This window comes from Aotus nancymaae, unplaced genomic scaffold, assembly GCF_030222135.1.
Source record: "Aotus nancymaae isolate 86718 unplaced genomic scaffold, 86718_ANA_hifiasm-v0.15.2.pri h1tg000053l, whole genome shotgun sequence".
NCBI classification, from domain to species: domain Eukaryota; kingdom Metazoa; phylum Chordata; class Mammalia; order Primates; family Aotidae; genus Aotus; species Aotus nancymaae.
Window position 1 is genome coordinate 20121005 of NW_026988467.1, and position 17195 is coordinate 20138199.

The 17195-nt window shown below is 52.2% G+C and overlaps 2 protein-coding genes across 3 annotated transcripts in view; both read right to left on the minus strand.

Moving 5' to 3' along the window:
• The window catches only part of TCEA3 (transcription elongation factor A3), a 44680-nt gene extending 38215 nt beyond the window's left edge, over window positions 1-6465 (minus strand). Inside the window, exons 1-2 of the mRNA XM_064363444.1 lie at window positions 6367-6465; window positions 265-327 (exon numbers count right to left, since the gene is read on the minus strand). Coding sequence (XP_064219514.1) covers window positions 265-327; window positions 6367-6435 — 132 coding nt within the window. The 5' untranslated portion in view covers window positions 6436-6465. The remainder of the gene's footprint in view (window positions 1-264; window positions 328-6366) is intronic.
• A 4171-nt stretch (window positions 6466-10636) lies between these two features.
• ASAP3 (ArfGAP with SH3 domain, ankyrin repeat and PH domain 3) overlaps window positions 10637-17195 on the minus strand; it is a 58116-nt gene continuing 51557 nt past the window's right edge. For both annotated transcript variants that reach the window (XM_064363447.1, XM_064363446.1), the window contains exons 18-25: window positions 16213-16298; window positions 15934-16049; window positions 15511-15578; window positions 15283-15390; window positions 14936-15131; window positions 13623-13854; window positions 12975-13065; window positions 10637-11983 (exon numbers count right to left, since the gene is read on the minus strand). In XM_064363447.1, coding sequence (XP_064219517.1) covers window positions 11909-11983; window positions 12975-13065; window positions 13623-13854; window positions 14936-15131; window positions 15283-15390; window positions 15511-15578; window positions 15934-16049; window positions 16213-16298 — 972 coding nt within the window. In that variant the 3' untranslated portion in view covers window positions 10637-11908. The remainder of the gene's footprint in view (window positions 11984-12974; window positions 13066-13622; window positions 13855-14935; window positions 15132-15282; window positions 15391-15510; window positions 15579-15933; window positions 16050-16212; window positions 16299-17195) is intronic.

Sequence of the window (17195 nt, forward strand, 5' to 3'; positions counted from 1 at the left end):
CTTAGGAATTGGGGTACTCAAGAGAAGCAAACCAGTCTTGCTGCAAGGCCCAGAGGTCCCCCACACCTAGAAGGTACCCTCTCTGCCCCTGAGATGCCCAGTGTCTCCCTCAGTCCCTGCTTGGGAGGTCTGCACCTCAAGATCCCCTCCCCCCAGCCTCCCCTCAGAAATTCCTCCCAGACCCCACCTTCCCCCACCGGGGGTCTTTCCCTCCCCCATGAGCTCTCCCCCCAGGCACTGCCCCAAGGCTTCCTGCCCCCCCACCTGTAGTAGCTGGATGGACATCTGGCAGCTGTGCAGCTTCTTCAGAAGGTCCAGGGCCCCTTCCTGTGGGAGGCCACAAGGTAAGGGCTGGGGCCCGGGTCCTGCCCAGGCTTCTCTGTTTATTGTGTGGTTTTGGTGCAGGGAGCAGGAGGATATAGACAGACACACGGTGGAGGGACAGGCAAGGGGCAGAAGGAGGGAGAGAGACATCCTGTCCTCGACTGTCCTCTAACTTCATCCTCTGCCATCTGCTGGGTTCAAATCTTCTGAGCCAGGCTCCTGACCGCCAGCCTTTGGTTCTGCTGTGCCTCCCCACAGGAATGCCCTCCCCCTCCCCCATCTCTCCTCCAAAATGAATTCCTTCCTGGCTTATTGTGCCTGTAGCATCCTTCCCTCACCTCCCCACAGTGAGCTTTGCAGGGTGAGGACTGGGGGATTTTTAAACAAAACAAAACAAAACAGCTTGGCCAGGATGGTGGCTCATGCCTGTAATCCCAGCACTTTGGGAGGCTGAGGTGGGTGGATCACTTGAGGCCCGGAGTTTGAGACCAGCCTGGCCAACATGGTGAGGCCCCGACTCTACTAAAATACAGAAATTAGCCAGGTGTGGATGGTGTGTGGCTGTAATCCCAGTTATTCAGGAGACTGAGGCAGAAAAACCACTTGAGCCCGGGAGATGGAGGTTACAGTGAGCCAAGAACGCACCACTGCACTCCAGCCTGGATGACAGAACGAGACTCCCAGCCTGGATGACAGAACGAGACTCCCAACTTGGAAAAAAACCCAAAAAAACAGCTTTAATGAGGTGTAATTGACATACAATAACTGCACATTTTGCAGTGTACAATTTGATGAGTTTCGACATACATGTACACCCATGGAACCCTCATCACAATCAAGATAAGAGCACAGCCATCAGCCTCAAAAGCTTCCTTCTGTCCCTTTCTAATCCATCCCTCCTTATCCCCAATCACAAACAACCACAATTCTGCCTTCTGTTACTATAGTTGACCTTGTATGTTTAAGGATTTTATATAAAGAGTATGTAGGGCAAAAACCCTTTTTCATCTGGCTTATTTCAGCATAATTATTTTTGAGACTCATCCATGTTGTCTCATGGATCAGTAGTTCCTTTTTATTGCTTTGTGGGTTGTTTTTTTTTTTGAGACAAGTTCTCACTCTGTTGTCCAGGCTGGAGCGCAGTGGCAAAATCGCAGCTCACTGGAGCTTCGACTTTCCAGGTTCAGGTGATCCTCCCACCTCAGCCTCCCGAATAGCTGGGACCACAGGTATGCATCACCGCACTTGGCTAATTTTTTGTATTATTTTGTAGAGATGTTTTGCCATGTTGCCCAGGCTGGTCTCAAACTTCTGGCCTCAAGTGATCCTCCCACCTCAGCCTCCCAAAGTGCTGGGATTACAGGTGTGAGCCACTGCACCCAGTCTATCACAATGTTTTAAATTCATTCACTGATTGATGGGACTTACGGATAGGTTCCCGTTTGGGGCTGCTACAAGTAAAGCTTCTAGGTACATTCATCTCAAGTCTTTGTGTGAACAGCTACTTTAACTTCTCCCAGGTGAAGAGAACTGTTTTAATCTCTTCTTAGAGCTCAGAAGAGAAAAAAGCTCTTCTTAGAGCTTCTCAGGGCTCAGAAGAGTCTAGCACTCCCTGAGTGGATGAACTTGTGAAGGAGTAAAGCAGAAAGAAGGCGGGAGGGAGAAAAGGGAGGCTTAGATTTGAAAATTGGTGAGCTGCCAGGCCCTGGACACCCTCTGACCCATTTCAGCCTTCTCCTTTCCCCCAACCTCTTCCTAGAAGCCATCCCTGCCTGCTGTCCTGAGATCAGTTCCCTAGGGAGCACCAGCTGACTGTGTCCTGTATGTTCCTATCCTTGGCCCACACTTCACAGTTCCAGCTGCCAACCTCCACCCTGCCAGGACCTGGACCATGTCCCAAGAGCTGCCCTCTGTCAGTCCATAGCCTCCCTGAGAACTGGGGTTCACAGTATGTTATCAGAGGCATGACCTGCAGATGTGTGCGCACGTGAACTTGGGGGTGAAGAACTCCAAGTATAACATTAGTTAAAGGTTTACTAGGTACTGGGCACTCTTCTAAGTATTTTACCTGTATTATCTCATTTAACTCACACAACGACCCTATCAGGTAGGTCATGTGTATTATTCCCATTTTTTTTTTTTGAGATGGAGTCTAGCTCTGTCACCCCGGCTGAAGTGGCGTTATCTCAGCTCACTGCAACCCCTCCTCCTGGGTTCAAGTGAGTCTCCTGCCTCAGTCTCCTGAGTAGCTGGGATTACAGGCACCCACCACCACGCCTGGCTACTTTTTGTATTTTTAGTAGAGATGGGGTTTCACCATGTTGGTCAGGCTGGTCTCGAACTCCTGACCTTGTGATCCACCCGCTTCAGCCTGCCAAAGTGCTGGAATCACAGGTGTAAACCACCATGCACGGCCCATTACTCCCATTTTTACAGAATTATTATCCCATGTTCACAAAAGAGCGATTCAAGAAACAAAGAGGTTAAGTAATTTTTTCAGGGTCACATGCTTTATAAGGAGCCGAGCTGGGATTCAAACTCAGGGCTTTTGGGCTCTAACCACTATACAAATTGTGTTAGGGTGGGCATAGGTCTGTCCAGACATACATAATCATGGAATGTCAACATGGGTGAGTTCGGTGGTGTGCTGGCCAACATTTAACAACTAGTTCTCAAGGAAAAAAAACTGACTTGTAGTGCTTGCCAGTTTCTGTGGTGTAAACACTCATCCCATGGCCAGTTTCAAGCTACCGACATGCTGTCACTGAACTGAAGGAAGTTTTGGGAGGAGATGTACAGTCCCATACCGTTATATAGTATTTCCACCATACAGAAAACAATAGAAGTAAATTACCTCTGACCATACATGATAGTACAATGTAGTCAAATAATTAGGAAATGATTATTTTGGAGGATTCATTACCTTTGTTTTTAATATAACTTATTTAATTGTAAGCAGATAATGTAATTTTTAAAAAAGAATTGCTGTGTTTAACCACCAGGTTGCAAAATTCCTGAAAATGCAGCCATCAGTGTGAAGCCAGTTCCAGCTCTCCACTGGGTGTATGCCTTGTGTGTTGCAGCTGTATAACTGGGTCATATTGGAGAAAAATAGCCATGAGCCTTGATAGTAGCTGGGTTCACAAAGCCTTGTGCAAATGTTGCTGGGTGTCTCTCTCTGAATACACATATGGGTTGTGCAGCCAGCAGTATCTCCGGTCTAGGTGTGGAACTGTAAATATGCAGCTCCAGGCACAGCTCTGTCTATTTGTCTTTGTGGGATGATGCCTGTGTTATAACATCTGAATGTATAAATGTGGCTGCTTGCTAAGTCTGTAGCATTGCATGTCTGGGTGTAGCTGTGCTGCGTGCACACGTGTGTGGCTGTCTTTGTGTATCATTCTGTAACTAGAATGGTCAGTGTGGGTCATATGGGTCACATAGCTTGTCATGTTGGTGTCAATAGCTGTGTCTCATATGCAGTTAGGTTCAGTTGTTTAACAATTGTGTTGTGGCTGCTTGTGTATAGCTATGTGTGTGTGTAGCTGTGACCGTAGGCACTTGGTTGTGTGTTTGAAGCTGCTTCTGTTAGTGCATGCTCAGAGGATGTGACAAAGCCCTAAGTGGCTGAGACTTCAGCCATTGGCAGTAAACCCTGGGCCTGAGCTGCAACGTGGAGGATCCGTCTTATTACAGGAAGTAGGTCCTCCTCTGCCTAACCACCGCTGGGTGGGTCCACTTTCATTCCCACAGCAGGCCCCACCTTTCTCGGCCAGATGCCCAGAGCTATGTGCCCACCCAGATGCTGCCAAGAGCCCCAGGCGCAGACGTGACTGTAAACTGGCTCCGTGCTGCAGGAACCCTGCGGCCAGACTTGCGTCTTTTCTGGGGACAGCTCTGGGCACTTCCACAGGAATCCATCTCCAGGAGACACCATTTCCTCTTCCCATTTCACAGAAGAGGAAACTAGGGGCCCAGAGAGGGAAAGTTGAGTGGCTTGTCTAGGGCCATAGAAGGAGTGAGGGGGCGGCCAGGGCAGGTCCCTTCCTCTTCGGCCAGAGCTCCACCACAGCAGGCTGCCTCTCCTGGGGCCTCTAAGCATCCCAATCCTACCCCTCTTACCCAGAGGCCCAGAATTTCTTTCCTGGCCCAATCTTGGGGGTCAGTAAGGAGCTGGGCTGGGATAACCTGTCTACTTGAACTGGAATTTGGCTCAGAATCCCTGACTGGGCTCTACCAACCCCAGCTGAGAAAATGCCCCCCATGACTCGAGGCTCAGTTGTACTGAGGATTTTGGAGGTTTCCAGAATGGGGAGCACGTGGAGGCTGGGAGTGTCAGATGAGAAGCTCCCAGCACTCCGTAGGTTTGTGCTATACCTTTCCGTGTTGGACCTGGCTGTGTAGAAGCGGGTCTCGTTCACCAGCTCTTACCAAGCACCAGTCTGAGTCCTACTAAGGGCTTTACATCTCTGTCTCATCTCTCCAACCCTCACTGCTGCCAGCAGAGACAAGAATCCAGTGACACCCCTTCTCCAGAGGCAGATAATCTCATCTTTCTTACAGATAAAGAAACTGAGGCTCTGGCCTTTATTTATTTATTTTTATTATTATTTTTGAGATGGAGTCTCACTCTGTCACCAGGCTGGAGTGCAGTGGTGTGATCTCGGCTCACTGCAACCTCTGCCTCTGGGGTTCAAGCAATTCTCCTGCCTCAGCCTCCTGAGTAGCTGGGATTACAGGCACGCGCCACCATGCCCAGCTAATTTTTTGTATTAGTAGGGACGGGGTTTCACCATGTTGGCCAAGATGGTCTCGATCTCCTGACCTTGTGATTCACTCGCCTTGGCCTCCCAAAGTGCTGGGATTACAAGCATGAAGCACCACGCCCAGCCGACTCTGGCCTTTATATGGACACCCACTCATGACTGCCTAGTGTCCACTCTAGGGCTCCCTACCACTCCATGGTTCCAGCGACTCTTCCCTGGGCCTTGGCTACTCTTGCTGGCTCTAAAACTTCCCGCAGGGTTTCTTCCTTTCCCAGGCTTCTAGGTTTCCTGGAAATGCAGGTCGCTGCAGCACAGGGCTAGGGATGGTAGGAGGAAGAGGACCCTGGGACAGGCTGGGAGGTGGGATGCGTATGCTACCAGGTTCCCTTTCTTTCCTCCCAGGGTGAGCCCTGGCCCTCCAGAACCCAAGGCCAAATTTGCACTGGCCAGGCGACCAGTCCGCCGCCAGCCCGAGGCAAAGATCGCAAGGAAGATCAAACATTAACTTCCAGTTAGGTCTGTGCTCTGGCCGGGATCTTCCCGTACGGCTGTCAGCCCTGCTCCCTACCTCCCACCGAGCTGCTCCTCCCTCCGCCCTCGCCCTCTCTGCACAGGCCTCCCGCCCGGCCCCCTTCACCCGCCCTGCGGGCCCCCGCACCTGTTCGGCCCCCGCCCGCCCGTCCGGGCGGCACCCAAGGCCAAGGAAAGGGAAAGTTGCCGAAAGAACCACTCCTGACGCCCCAAGCTGTGGGGTCGCAGGATCCACGGCCCTTTGCTTCTCTCCTGCAGACTCATTCCGGGGTGCAGGAATGCAGCTCAGCAACCCTCCTCAGCCCAAGTTTCTCTGCCCCTTCTCGGGCCACCAGGATTTACCCCCAGCCTCGCCCCCGCCATCGCCGCCGCTCCCGGGGCTGTGCACACGCCAAGTCCCGGGACTCCCGAAGTCCTTTCCCACGTCCAGCTCTCTTCGCCCGCCTTCCTGGGCCCTGCACTAGCTGCCCAGGGTGAACCCTACACGTCCAAAGGGACGTGCACAAGCCGCTCCTCCAGGACTCGCATGATCCCCTGGCGCCCTGGGCCACACACACGCCCACCTCGAGGTGCCCGGCAAGGGTCCCCAAAGGGCCTGGGGCCCTGCACCAGCCGCGCCTCCCTCGGGTCCCCGAGTCCCATTTGCGCCCGCGGGGTGCCCCGCCAGCACGCCTCCACCCCAGACTCCCGGGCTTGCCCGCGCCTCCCGGGGGCGGGGGCCGTGGCCCAAACTCTGCAGCCTCACCGTTTTCTTCCTGGCCACCATCTTCTCCAGCTTTTTGGCGATCCTCAATAGCTCCTCTTCCTGGCCCATGTTGGCTCGCGACGCCTGGCGGGGCGAGGGGCGCGGGGGCAGCAGTCGAGCCTCGGGGGCAGGAGGTGCGAAGGCGGAGGGCGCGCAACCCGCGCGGGGCCCAAACACACACGACACACACGCCCGGCGGGGGCGGGGCTCTCCCTCACCCCCCCGCCCGCCTCCCAACTGTGCGGGGGAGGGGTGGCGGGCACTAAATATAGACTTCAAGGACTCGCCCGGGCACTGATTGCCTGCTCCGGCCGGTCGGGCCTCAGGGGAGGGACAAGGCTGCGAGAAGGGGCCCTCCTCCTCCAGCCCTTCCAGGAGAGCCGGGGACCGAAGGGAGATTTGGGGAGGAGGTCTCTCTGGAGATCTGGGAGGCTGTGTCCCCAGCCACAGGCGGCGGTCGTGGCGCGGAGGGCGCCCGGGGGTGTCCTGGGGGATCCGGGAAGCGTTCTGGGCTCCCGCGTCTCTGCACCGTTGCAGCTCAAAACGGGAAGACCCAGTTCTGCTCCTATGCCCAAGTGGAGGCAACTCGGTGCGCAGGAATCCCTTCGTGTGTGTGTGTGTGTGTGTGTGTGTGTGTGTATCACTAAATCCAGCTCTGCTTTAACCTGCACTCACTCCATCGCGCACAGCCTGTGCGTGCCACGTGTATCCAGGCTCCCGTTTGCCTCTGTATACCTAAAACTGAGTTTGCTGGCTGTTTTGTTAGTAAGGCTTTGAATTTCTAACAAGCTCCTACGTGCTGGGGTGCTGCTGGTCTCAGAACCACACTCTCAGTAGTGACAGCTTGCAGGGAGATTCTTTTTATTTTTCTGAGACAGGATCTCCCTCTGTGGCTGGGGCTGGAGTGTAGTGGAGCAATAACACTCACTGCCTCAACTTCTCCAGCTCAAGCAATCCTTTCTGCCTCAGCCTCCTGAGTAGCTAGGACTATAAGCGTGAGCCATCCATGACGCCCAGCTAATTTTTAATTTTTTTCTGTAAAGACGGGGTCTATGTTGCCCAGGCTGATCTGGAACTCCTGGGCTCAAGCGATCCTCCTGCCTCGGCCTCCCAAATTGCTGTGATTACAGCAAGATGTATTCTTAAGTGCGCCAAATTTTGAGAAATACTGATCCAGGTGCAAGGCTGCCAGGTCAGGCCAGTACCCCCTCAGTGGGTTTGCAAGGGTCATCTTGGTGGAGGGGTGGAAATACAATTGTGCCTACCTTCCCCAGTCATGCGAAGATCTGCCTTCCCGTGGAATCATCTCCAGGTGTCTCCTACAGTCCCGGTTCTCTTGCTAAACAAGTGAGTTTAATGGACAGAAATGATCTTCCTGTGACAAGGGTGGGGCTCAGGAACCTGGAGGGAAGGCATGAAAAGTGGGCCACAGTGTGTGCAGGTTGGGGAACTGGGATTGGGGTGTCGAGTGAAATCTCCCAATTTTCCTGAGAGAACCCGATTCCAGCTTGGGTCGTAGAGGCAGCTTGGTGTGGACACCTATCTTCCAATTGCTATGTGACTGGGATCAAGGTAGGATGGAGTGGGTTTTTCATCCATTCAGCAAATACGTATTGAGTGTCCAAGCAATGAACAAGACAGACCCAGTCCCAGCAAGCTGTCTGTGGGCAAGAGAAAGCTTAAACAAAAACAGACATGGTCAATTAATGTATTTATCACAGCTGGGGTGAGGGCAGGAAACAGTGGAGGACAACTTAAGGACACATTTGAGGGGACCTGCACTATTTAGAGTGTCATCTTCTCTGAAGAAACGAAGTTTAAACTTTGGCTGAAACGCATAGCAGGAGTTGAGGGGAGGAGGAGGAGTGTTCATGGAAGAAAGGAAGAGGCATTCAACATACATTTGTGAAGCACCTAATATGTGCCAGGCAGTTCTTGCTCTGGACATTCAGAGAGGAACGAAATAGTCCTCTCTTCTTGGAGTTCCAAATGTGCAAAGCTTAGGGATGGGAGGGTGCCTGGCCTGACAATGTTGGAGGAGCTGAAAAATTAGCATGGCTGCAGCAGAGGTCAGGAGTGTGGAGAGAGGCAGTGGGTGGGATCTGAGCTTTCAGCGCTGCCATTCACATTTGGGAGGTTAGACTCTAATGGTTTGGGATGCTGGGAGGCCTTTTGGCCAACTCCTGGCCAAGTCCTTCTGGGTTGAAGAGACTCATCCTCAGCAGCCTGAGGCTACTTAGGATTGCCTTAGAAAAAGATGGCCAGGAGTGGTGGCTCATGCCTGTAATCCTAGCACTTTGGGAGGCCAAGGCAGGAGGATTGGTTGAGGCCAGGAGTTCAAGACTAGCCTGGGCAATAGAGAGAGAGACTTCACCTCTGTGAAGTACTAAAAAAAAGCCAGGCATGGTGGCGTGCACCTATAGTCCCAGCTACTTAGAAGGCTGAGGCAGGAGGACTGCTTGAGCCCAGGAGTTCAAGGTTACAGTGAGCTCTGATTGTGTCACTGTATTCCAATGTAGGAGACAGAGTCATCAAAAAAAAAAAAAAAAAAAAAAGATATTTCTCAAACTTCCACCCAGTCCCCACCCTGAACTGTGGGACATCGAAAGAAGCTAAGACTCCTATAACATCAGGGTATGAAGGATCCTAAGGAAACATGGAGTCCAACTTCCCTATTGTATAGGTGGGAAGACTGAGGCCCAAAGAGGGTGATGATCCTTTCAGGGTTGGACCCTGTTCATATGCATCATATCCCCTCTGCCTACCTGTCTACCCTGTAGGTCACTAGAAGATAATTCTTGGACACACCTTGGACAGCTCCCCACATTTCTCTGATCAGGAGCTTTGGGATGGTAGGAAATTGATGCCCTCAGAAAGGACACCACCAACCAGCAAGAAACCAAAGTTGGTGGAAAACACCCAGTTTCTTCATTCTCAATGGGACAACCTGAAGGCATGTTCTAATCAATACCATTTCTCACAGGTCCCCAACAAGAGTCAGAGACAGAGTCTTTCTCTGTTGCTCAGGCTGGAGTGCAGTGGCACCATCATGGCTCACTGCAGCCTTGAACTCCTGGGCTCAAACAATTCTCCCACCCGAGTAGCTGGACTACAGGTTCTCACCACCACGCCCAGCTCTTTATTGCTTTTTGAGTTTCTGTTTCACTTCTCTATTTCCTCATTATGCTTCCTGGGATCATTTCACAGATAAGCTACTTGCTCCCAAATCCTTGTCTCAGGGGCAGTCAACAGAGACAGTGGCAAAGGACCATGGGAGAACCAGAATTTCAGGTCTCCAGACTCCTAGTCCAGTGCTCTTTCCAGGGTTTCTCCACCTCGGCACTATTAACATTTTAGGCTGAATAATAATGCATTGCTATGGAGGGCTGGCCTGTGTACTGTGGGACGTTTAGTAGCATCCCTGACCTTTGTCCACAACATGCCACGAGCACCCTCCAGTTGGGAACAGTCAAAACCATTTTCTGCTTTACCAAAAATTTCCTGGGGGCAAAACACTGCAATCGCAAACCACTACTCCACATTAGGCCATCTCCCTTGCCAGGACCAGAAAAAGAATTTCATGCCCCAAGATTCCGTTCCCCTCCCTGTTCTTCAGATTGAGGGAATGTGTTAACTTCTCTTCCTGGGTCTACAGGGGGTGTGGTTTCAAAGGCAAGAACTTCCCAGTGACATGCCTGACCTGCCTTCTTTCACATCTCCATGCAAGAGCTTAGAGGTCTTTGTCTAACTTTCACACGTGTGGGAAGACAGACTGCCCAGGTGGGCTTCTTTTGTTTAGAAAGGCCTCAAAAAGCTATGGGAGGACTGTGGGCCAAACAACCAATCAGATGTCAGAGTCGAAGATCAGTCATTCCAGCGGAAGTTTGAAGGAACTCCTCTCACGAGACAAGAACTTGAATGGGGCAGGAGTAACTCCCAGATTAAAAGACCCCTTGCCCCTTACCTGTGCAGATTTCCCTCTCTGGGATCCCCTCCCACGACAGTGTGGGAGCTGGCTTTCTCTCTCTCCCTACTTCTCTTTCTCTCTCTGCCTAATAAGTCACTTTTCTGCAAAAGTTCTTGGGGTCTGATATTTACTTGAACAATATCACCGCGCCAGGGCCTCCTACCCGTTCTTGGGTGGACGAGAGCCCAAGAACCTGAGCACATGGGGCACGTCGGTCACCTCAGGCACATCCCATCGGGGAGCTGAGCCTCCCCAAAATCCCACAACCCAGTCACAAGATCTCATAAATGAAACCACTGGAAATTGATCCCCCAATCCTTTATTAGAGATGAATGAAATAACAAGTCTGAGATGAATGAAACCAGATACTGGGGGCTAAAAAGACAACCCTGTTCCTGTGGGAACCACAGACTGGTCAGGTCTCCAGGAGAAACAGCACAGCCTCTCCAGCCGGGCAGCAGTGTTGGCCACTGGTGCTCTCTGGTCTCCCCTGCTTAGCTTGGCCCATTCCTGCCAGGGCCCAGCACCCAGCAACTGACAAGTTAAGATGTTAGCAGTTGATGATGGCTTAGGTGTATCTACTTTCTCACTGGGGCTGAGAAATGACAGAATTTCTAGTGCTGGGGGCAGAACCTTAAGTTTCTGCCCTCCCATTTCTATCACTCTCCCTTCTTTGCCTCTCCATTCCCTCAGATTAGAAGGCTCCTGTGTTGACCAAGAGAAAGATAACAGAAGTGGACATCCATCAACCCAGACCATTCCTTTCCTTCCTGCTAAAACACGGACACAGGCAAATATGAGTACATCCGACTCTACTACCTGGCTGGGGAATATAGGAGAGTGCCCAGGAAAGGCTGTGCTGTCCCTCAAAAGGAGTGACATTCAGAATATTTTTATTTACCAGCCAGTACAGCATGCATGTTGAACAGCCAGATGGATGTGGTCTGTAGGCAACTGCAATGGTCATACAGGTATAAACCAGCTGAGTCCAGAACCATGCCCTGGAATCTGACCCTGCCTATTCCCAAGCCCAACCCTTAAGACCAGCTTTCCACCAAAGCACCACCCCTGCAGGGCCCTTGTCTTACTTATGTGGCATCTGAAGTGCCTAACACAGATCCAGACATAGAGCTGGAATTCAGAGACTAATAAATGACTGGCTGAGAAGACAGTCCCTACTTGGCAGAGTCCCTGATCTGGAAGTCAGTGATGGAAGGCTCTCCTCCCCTTGTGAAACCCCCAGACTGATGGGAGAAATAGAGTCTCGATCTGATGGGGGACGGACGGTTCTGCAGCTGAAGCCAGCTCAAGAACTCTCAGATCCAGTCACAGGGCTCCCAGGCCCCTAGTGGGTAATGAGATAGGAAAGAATTGCCATCAGCCCTAACAGAGAATGGCCATGTGTCCTTGGTAGGGGCATGGCCTGTGGCAGGAAGAAGGCCGGCCACAGAGGCACAAGGGACAGAGAGAGCGAGACCCAAGAGAACAAACGCCTCAGCTCCCCAGTTTTGTGAGCTCAAGTCCCAGCTCTGAACGTTGGGGCCCAGCATGGGGCATGCGGAGGCCAGCAAGGAGCTAGTCTTGCAAAAGTTGCATAGAACTTGCTGGGAGAGTCCCAGTCCTTGAGCCATCTCCTTCAGTGAAGCCAACCTGCAGAAAGAAGGATGAAACTGACATTTTCAAAGCACCTGTAACATACCAGGTGTTCACCTCACTCAGTTTCACATCTGTCCTATTGTGGGTAGATTACATTATTCCCATTTTACAGACAAAGAAACTGAGGCTTGACAAAGTGGAGCCACTTGCCCAGTCCCCTCACTCTAAAGCCCAAGCTCTTACTATCATAAACACCACAATCACAGGCATCAATTAAATGCCATCTGATGGATACTTGGTTTTCTGGGCAGTAGTGGAATCAGGATGTGGACATAGATTTGTGTCTGGTGCCTAACCCTGGTGGACTGAAGATGATGATTCCCCAGACAGAACCAGCTTCTGCCCCTGCCATCCTGACTCCCAACCCAACCAATGCCATTCTGAGGAATTCCCAGAGGAACAAGGGACAGAAGACACTTCCTTCCCAACACAACTGGCTCTGATCTGTGCCCACTCCTAGGTTCAACTAATATATGCCATTGTTGGAGACTCTGTGATTCAGCAGGGAGAAGCTGGATTAAAAATGACAGCTCTTGCCCTGTCCCTGTCACATCCCTCTATGCCTGAGATCTCCAAGTCCCTGTGGATTCCAGAAGACTTATGAATAAGGGGAGAGTTAGGCAAACAAGGGCTGGTACACAGCCACCCTAATCCTGTCTCTTCTGCAAGGAAGTGATGCCTTTTCTGAGTGACTGGCCTGGCTGACACAACTTTCCTCATACTCCCTGGGGAGAAGCCAGAGCTTGGGCCTTGTCACTGCTGCCATCCCAGCCCTGAGCTGGAGCAGGGAAAGAGGAGAACCAGGACAGGGACTAGTCAAACCATGCTGGGTACCAGGACACAGACTGGCTAAACTGTGGCTGTTTGGGTCCATTTGTACCCCAATCACGGGAAGGTCTCCCACCCCAATATTCCTACTCTTAATTAACTCTGCCTCCCAGGTACCCTGGCACCACCCCTCATACCATGGTCCCAGAGTTCCTACCGGCATGTTCCTTCTGGGTAGAGGCTGCCTGGCTGAGGAACCATCTTCCAGGCTCCGTGCCCCCCGCCGATAGGAGCGAGTGCTCTCGGAGCTGGAAGGCAGGGAAAGGCCAACGTGATCCTGGTGTCCCAAGAGTTCTTCAGAGTGGGGAGAAAGGGCTCAGGAACAGAGCCAGTCTGGGGGCTTAGGATGGGTGGGTAGAGTCCACAAGTCCCCCAGGCCAGGTCCATCACAGGACCATGGAACTGACCTCCAGAGGGCTCTGGGGATATCCCCAGGTCTACTTCTCCAAATGCCAGTCTGAATGGGTTTGCAAAGAAGGGAGAAGACTGGATCCTGGGTTGGAGGTGGGAACATAGTGAAGACCCCTCTGAGAGCCCCTAGAACAAGCCACACAAGTGGGGCTAACCCTCCTCTACTCTAGCATCAGCAGGCAGGATCCCTGACTCTTCCTCAGCTCTCCATGCAGGACTCGGGAGCAAGTTTGTGAAGGGGGAAGGGGTCCCAGGGTCCGGCATTTCTGCATAAGTCATGGGCCCAGAGTGTGACCCAGTCTTTAGGCAGGTACGCTTTAGAGGTGTGGAAATCAATGGATGCTCAGAGAAGTCAGGGGATTTACCCTGGTTGCACAGCTGGGCCCTCACTAACCTGAACCTGACGGGGAGATACATCTCTGAAGGGGTGGTCCCGGATGTCAGGCTGGGTCTGGATGTGCCTGGGGGCTCCCGGAGGCCATCTTCAGAGCTGGGTGGGGCTTGGCTGGGACCCCCAGGGTCTGTGGGGCTCATGAGGCTGGAGGAGGAGGAGGAGGAGGCTGGACTGCCCAGGCTCTCAGGGGCCTCAGAGGCATCTGAACTCAGGCTGGGGCCTTCAGAACGATCTGGAATCAAAAATGATGAAGCTTGTCTTTATCACTTGCTCTGTGCCCAACCTCAAAGTAGTCTCTGGCCTCTGGGATCTCTTTCTTCTTTTCTTGAGACAGAGTCTCACTCTATCACCCAGACTCTCTGCCTCCCCGGTTCAAGCGATTCTCCTACCTCAGCCTTCCAAGTAGCTGGGATTACAGGTGTGCTACCACGCCTGGCTAGTTTTTATGTTTTTAGCAGAGACAGGGTTTCATCATGTTTGCCAGGCTGGTCTCAAACTCCTTACCTCAGGTGATCCACCTGCCTCGATCACAGGCATGAGCCACCGCACCTGGCCTAGGATCTCTTATGGTTCTCTGCCAGTAGTCCACTCCCCATCTAGATGTCCAGTATTCTTCAACTGGAGCCTTCATTCGCGGCGGCCAGGGCCATGCTAACTCACTTTTTTGCTTGTGCTCACACTCTGTCCTCAGTTTGGATTCTTCTGCTCATCCCTCAGGTTCACTCAGATGCTACCCCCACCAGGAAGCCTTCCTAAGCCAACCCCCAATCCTAGCGGGACATGCTCCCTCCCTCCCCTAACCTCCCAGAACAAGTCTGTTTCTCCATTTGACAAATGGTTATTGAGAACAGCCAGGCTCTGCACTAGGTGCTGGACAAACTGTTTTCAACAAAACACTTAAAAGTCCCTGTCCTTTGGGGATCTACATGCTATATCATATTGTGCCTTGTATTATAATGAACTGCATTCCAGTTTTTACCTCCCCTCCCAGACTGTGTCTTGGTAGCCCTCAAAGGACTCAGGATGAAGTAAATGCTCAATAAATTCTTCTCTCTCCTAAGTGAAGCATTGAGGAATTTGGAATAATATGGTCTGGGATTTGAATCCTACATCAGAGACTTATTAGCTGTGGGATCATAAGCATGTGACTTAACACCTCTGTTCTTTTACCTGTAAGGGGAAGATGAGAACCCCTCCCTGGAAGTCATTGTGAGGATGCTACGGATTAATATATGCACTCAGTTCAGTGCCCTGGCATACACAGGCCCTCTGGGAATGGCATGATGAGCATTTTTCTGGGCATCCAAATGTACCTCCACTGGCGCGTCTTGCACACCCTTGGACCATGGTCCGAGAAGAGTTTTTGATGGGCAAGGGCGGGGGACAGTCCTCACTCTCGCCCTGAAGGGTGGCTGCTCCCAGGCTGGCGATAGTCTCGTAGGTCTTGTTGCTGATGTCCAGCCTCCCACTGGCCCAGTGGGCCTGGGCAGGGGGTTTCAGCAAGCAGCGCTGCCAAAGCAAAAGAGTGAGGAGGAGGAAGCCTAGTTCCTCTGGTGTAGACCTGTCCCCCCGCCTCACCGCCCCCGCCCACACACACCAGGCAAAATCTGGTTCTTTCCTTATACCATCCAGAGGCCTGAGGGTCTGGGCTGGGACCCACCTTCTCGTCCTCATCCTCCTCACTCTCAGAGCCAGGTTCTGTGGAAATTCCCCAGGAGTAGTCCACATGCAGAGGGAAGGCAAGGGTCCCTGCCTGGGCCTGCTCCAGCTGCCAAAAACAAAGCCTTGGCAGTTCAGAAGTTTGGGGCTCAGGAGGGAGAGAGCAAGAGTCAGGAACTCAGCAGGGAGAGAGAAAGGGTCAGGGACCCCTTGCCTCCTAAGACCTCACCAGCTCCTCACACTCCTTGTGCTGCTTCTTCCTGGCTATGTCCAGAGCTGTCTCCCCTGCTTCGTTTACTGTGAGGGGGGAAAGTCAGGGGTCATGGTCAAAGAAACATTACAGCTTAGAGATGAAGACGTGCCTCTGGAATCAGAATGTCTGCGTTTATTATCATTATCATTCAGATCCAGCTAATATTTATTTGCCTATGTACTTCCAGAAATATTATTTTCTCTTTAGCAGGCCTGCTAAGTCAGTGGTATTATTCCCATTTTACAGATGAGGAAGCTGAAATTCAAGAGATGAATGACAAACCCGTAAGGTCACAGAGGTGGTCAGAAGCAAGCCAGGATTAGAACCCAAGACTGTCGGAAGTTCACACAAGGGGTAGCTGGGAATAGGAATCTGACGGAAGAGGTATTCGAGCCCCACCTGTGCCAACCAAAGCTCTCCCCTTCAGCAGCAGCTTGATGCAGTCGGGCTGGTTGTAGAGCGCCGCGTAGTGCACAGCCGTGCTCCCATCTGCAGCCCTGGCATCCAGGTGACCACTGGGGAGAGGAGGGTTCAGGAAGAAAGGAAGGGGAACAGATCAATGAGGGGATCAAAGTCAGGGGAAAAAGTGGGAGGGGAAAAGAGGGAAGAGAGTGGGAGAAGAGGAGGGAAAGGAGAGGGAGTGTGAGGAGGCAGACAGACAGGCAGGGAGGCTCTCACCCGTTCTGGATGATGAAATCCACCAGAGGCAGGGAGGCCTGGTTAGCGACTTTGACAGCCAAGTGTAGAGCGAGCTCTTCAGGTGCCTGAATACACATCCAAACCTCTGAGTGTTCCCCCAGTTCACCTGCCTCCAACCCAGCATTTCCCTCTTGAACTCTTGCTACCCCCTTATCCCCCCATAGGAAGCTGCCAGAACCCCTAAGACATGAGACTGCCAGAGCAGAGCCTCATGTTTGGGAGGAAGGTGAAGGACTACTCTCTCATTGTTTCCTTTCATGAATCTTCCTCCTCTGCCCCCAACAGGGGTTTCCCAAACTTCTTTCTCGGCTCTGGGCTACTCTCTCTGATTGCATTTCCACACCAAGACCTCAGTAACCTCACGTTTTCAACTATCACACATGAGTGCTCGGTGGACGCCTGAGCACTGAATGCAGGTGAGCATGCCCAGGTTGCTGCTGAGCCACGTGGGGTCTGCAGAGGAAAGCAGCTTAAGCCTGGAGGTGCAGCCCCTACCCTCCACTTTTGCCTCCCTCCTGCCCCAGCCCCAGGGCCCGATCTGCAGCCCCGCAGTTCCAAATTCTTACCTCACCTAAGTGTTGTGCTGCCCACTGGATAGCCCACCAAGATATCAGACAGTCAAAGATATTCATTTTTAGTTTTTCTGAGACAGGGTCTCGCTCCAGGCTGGAGTGTGGTGGTGCAATCACAGCTCCCTGTAGCCTTGATCTCCTGGGCTCACAGCTCACTATAGCCTCAACCACCTCAGCCTCCTGAGTAGCTGGGACCACAGGTGTGTGCCACCATACCCAGCTAATTGTTGTTGTTGTAGAGACATGGGTTTCCTTACTTTGCCCAAGCTGATCCTGAACTACTGGGCTCAAGGGATCCTCTCACTTTGGCCTCCCAAAGTGTTGGGATTACAGGCTGGATGCCACAGCACCCAGCCGACATCCAATTTTTGATGTCCAATCAGTCAGCAA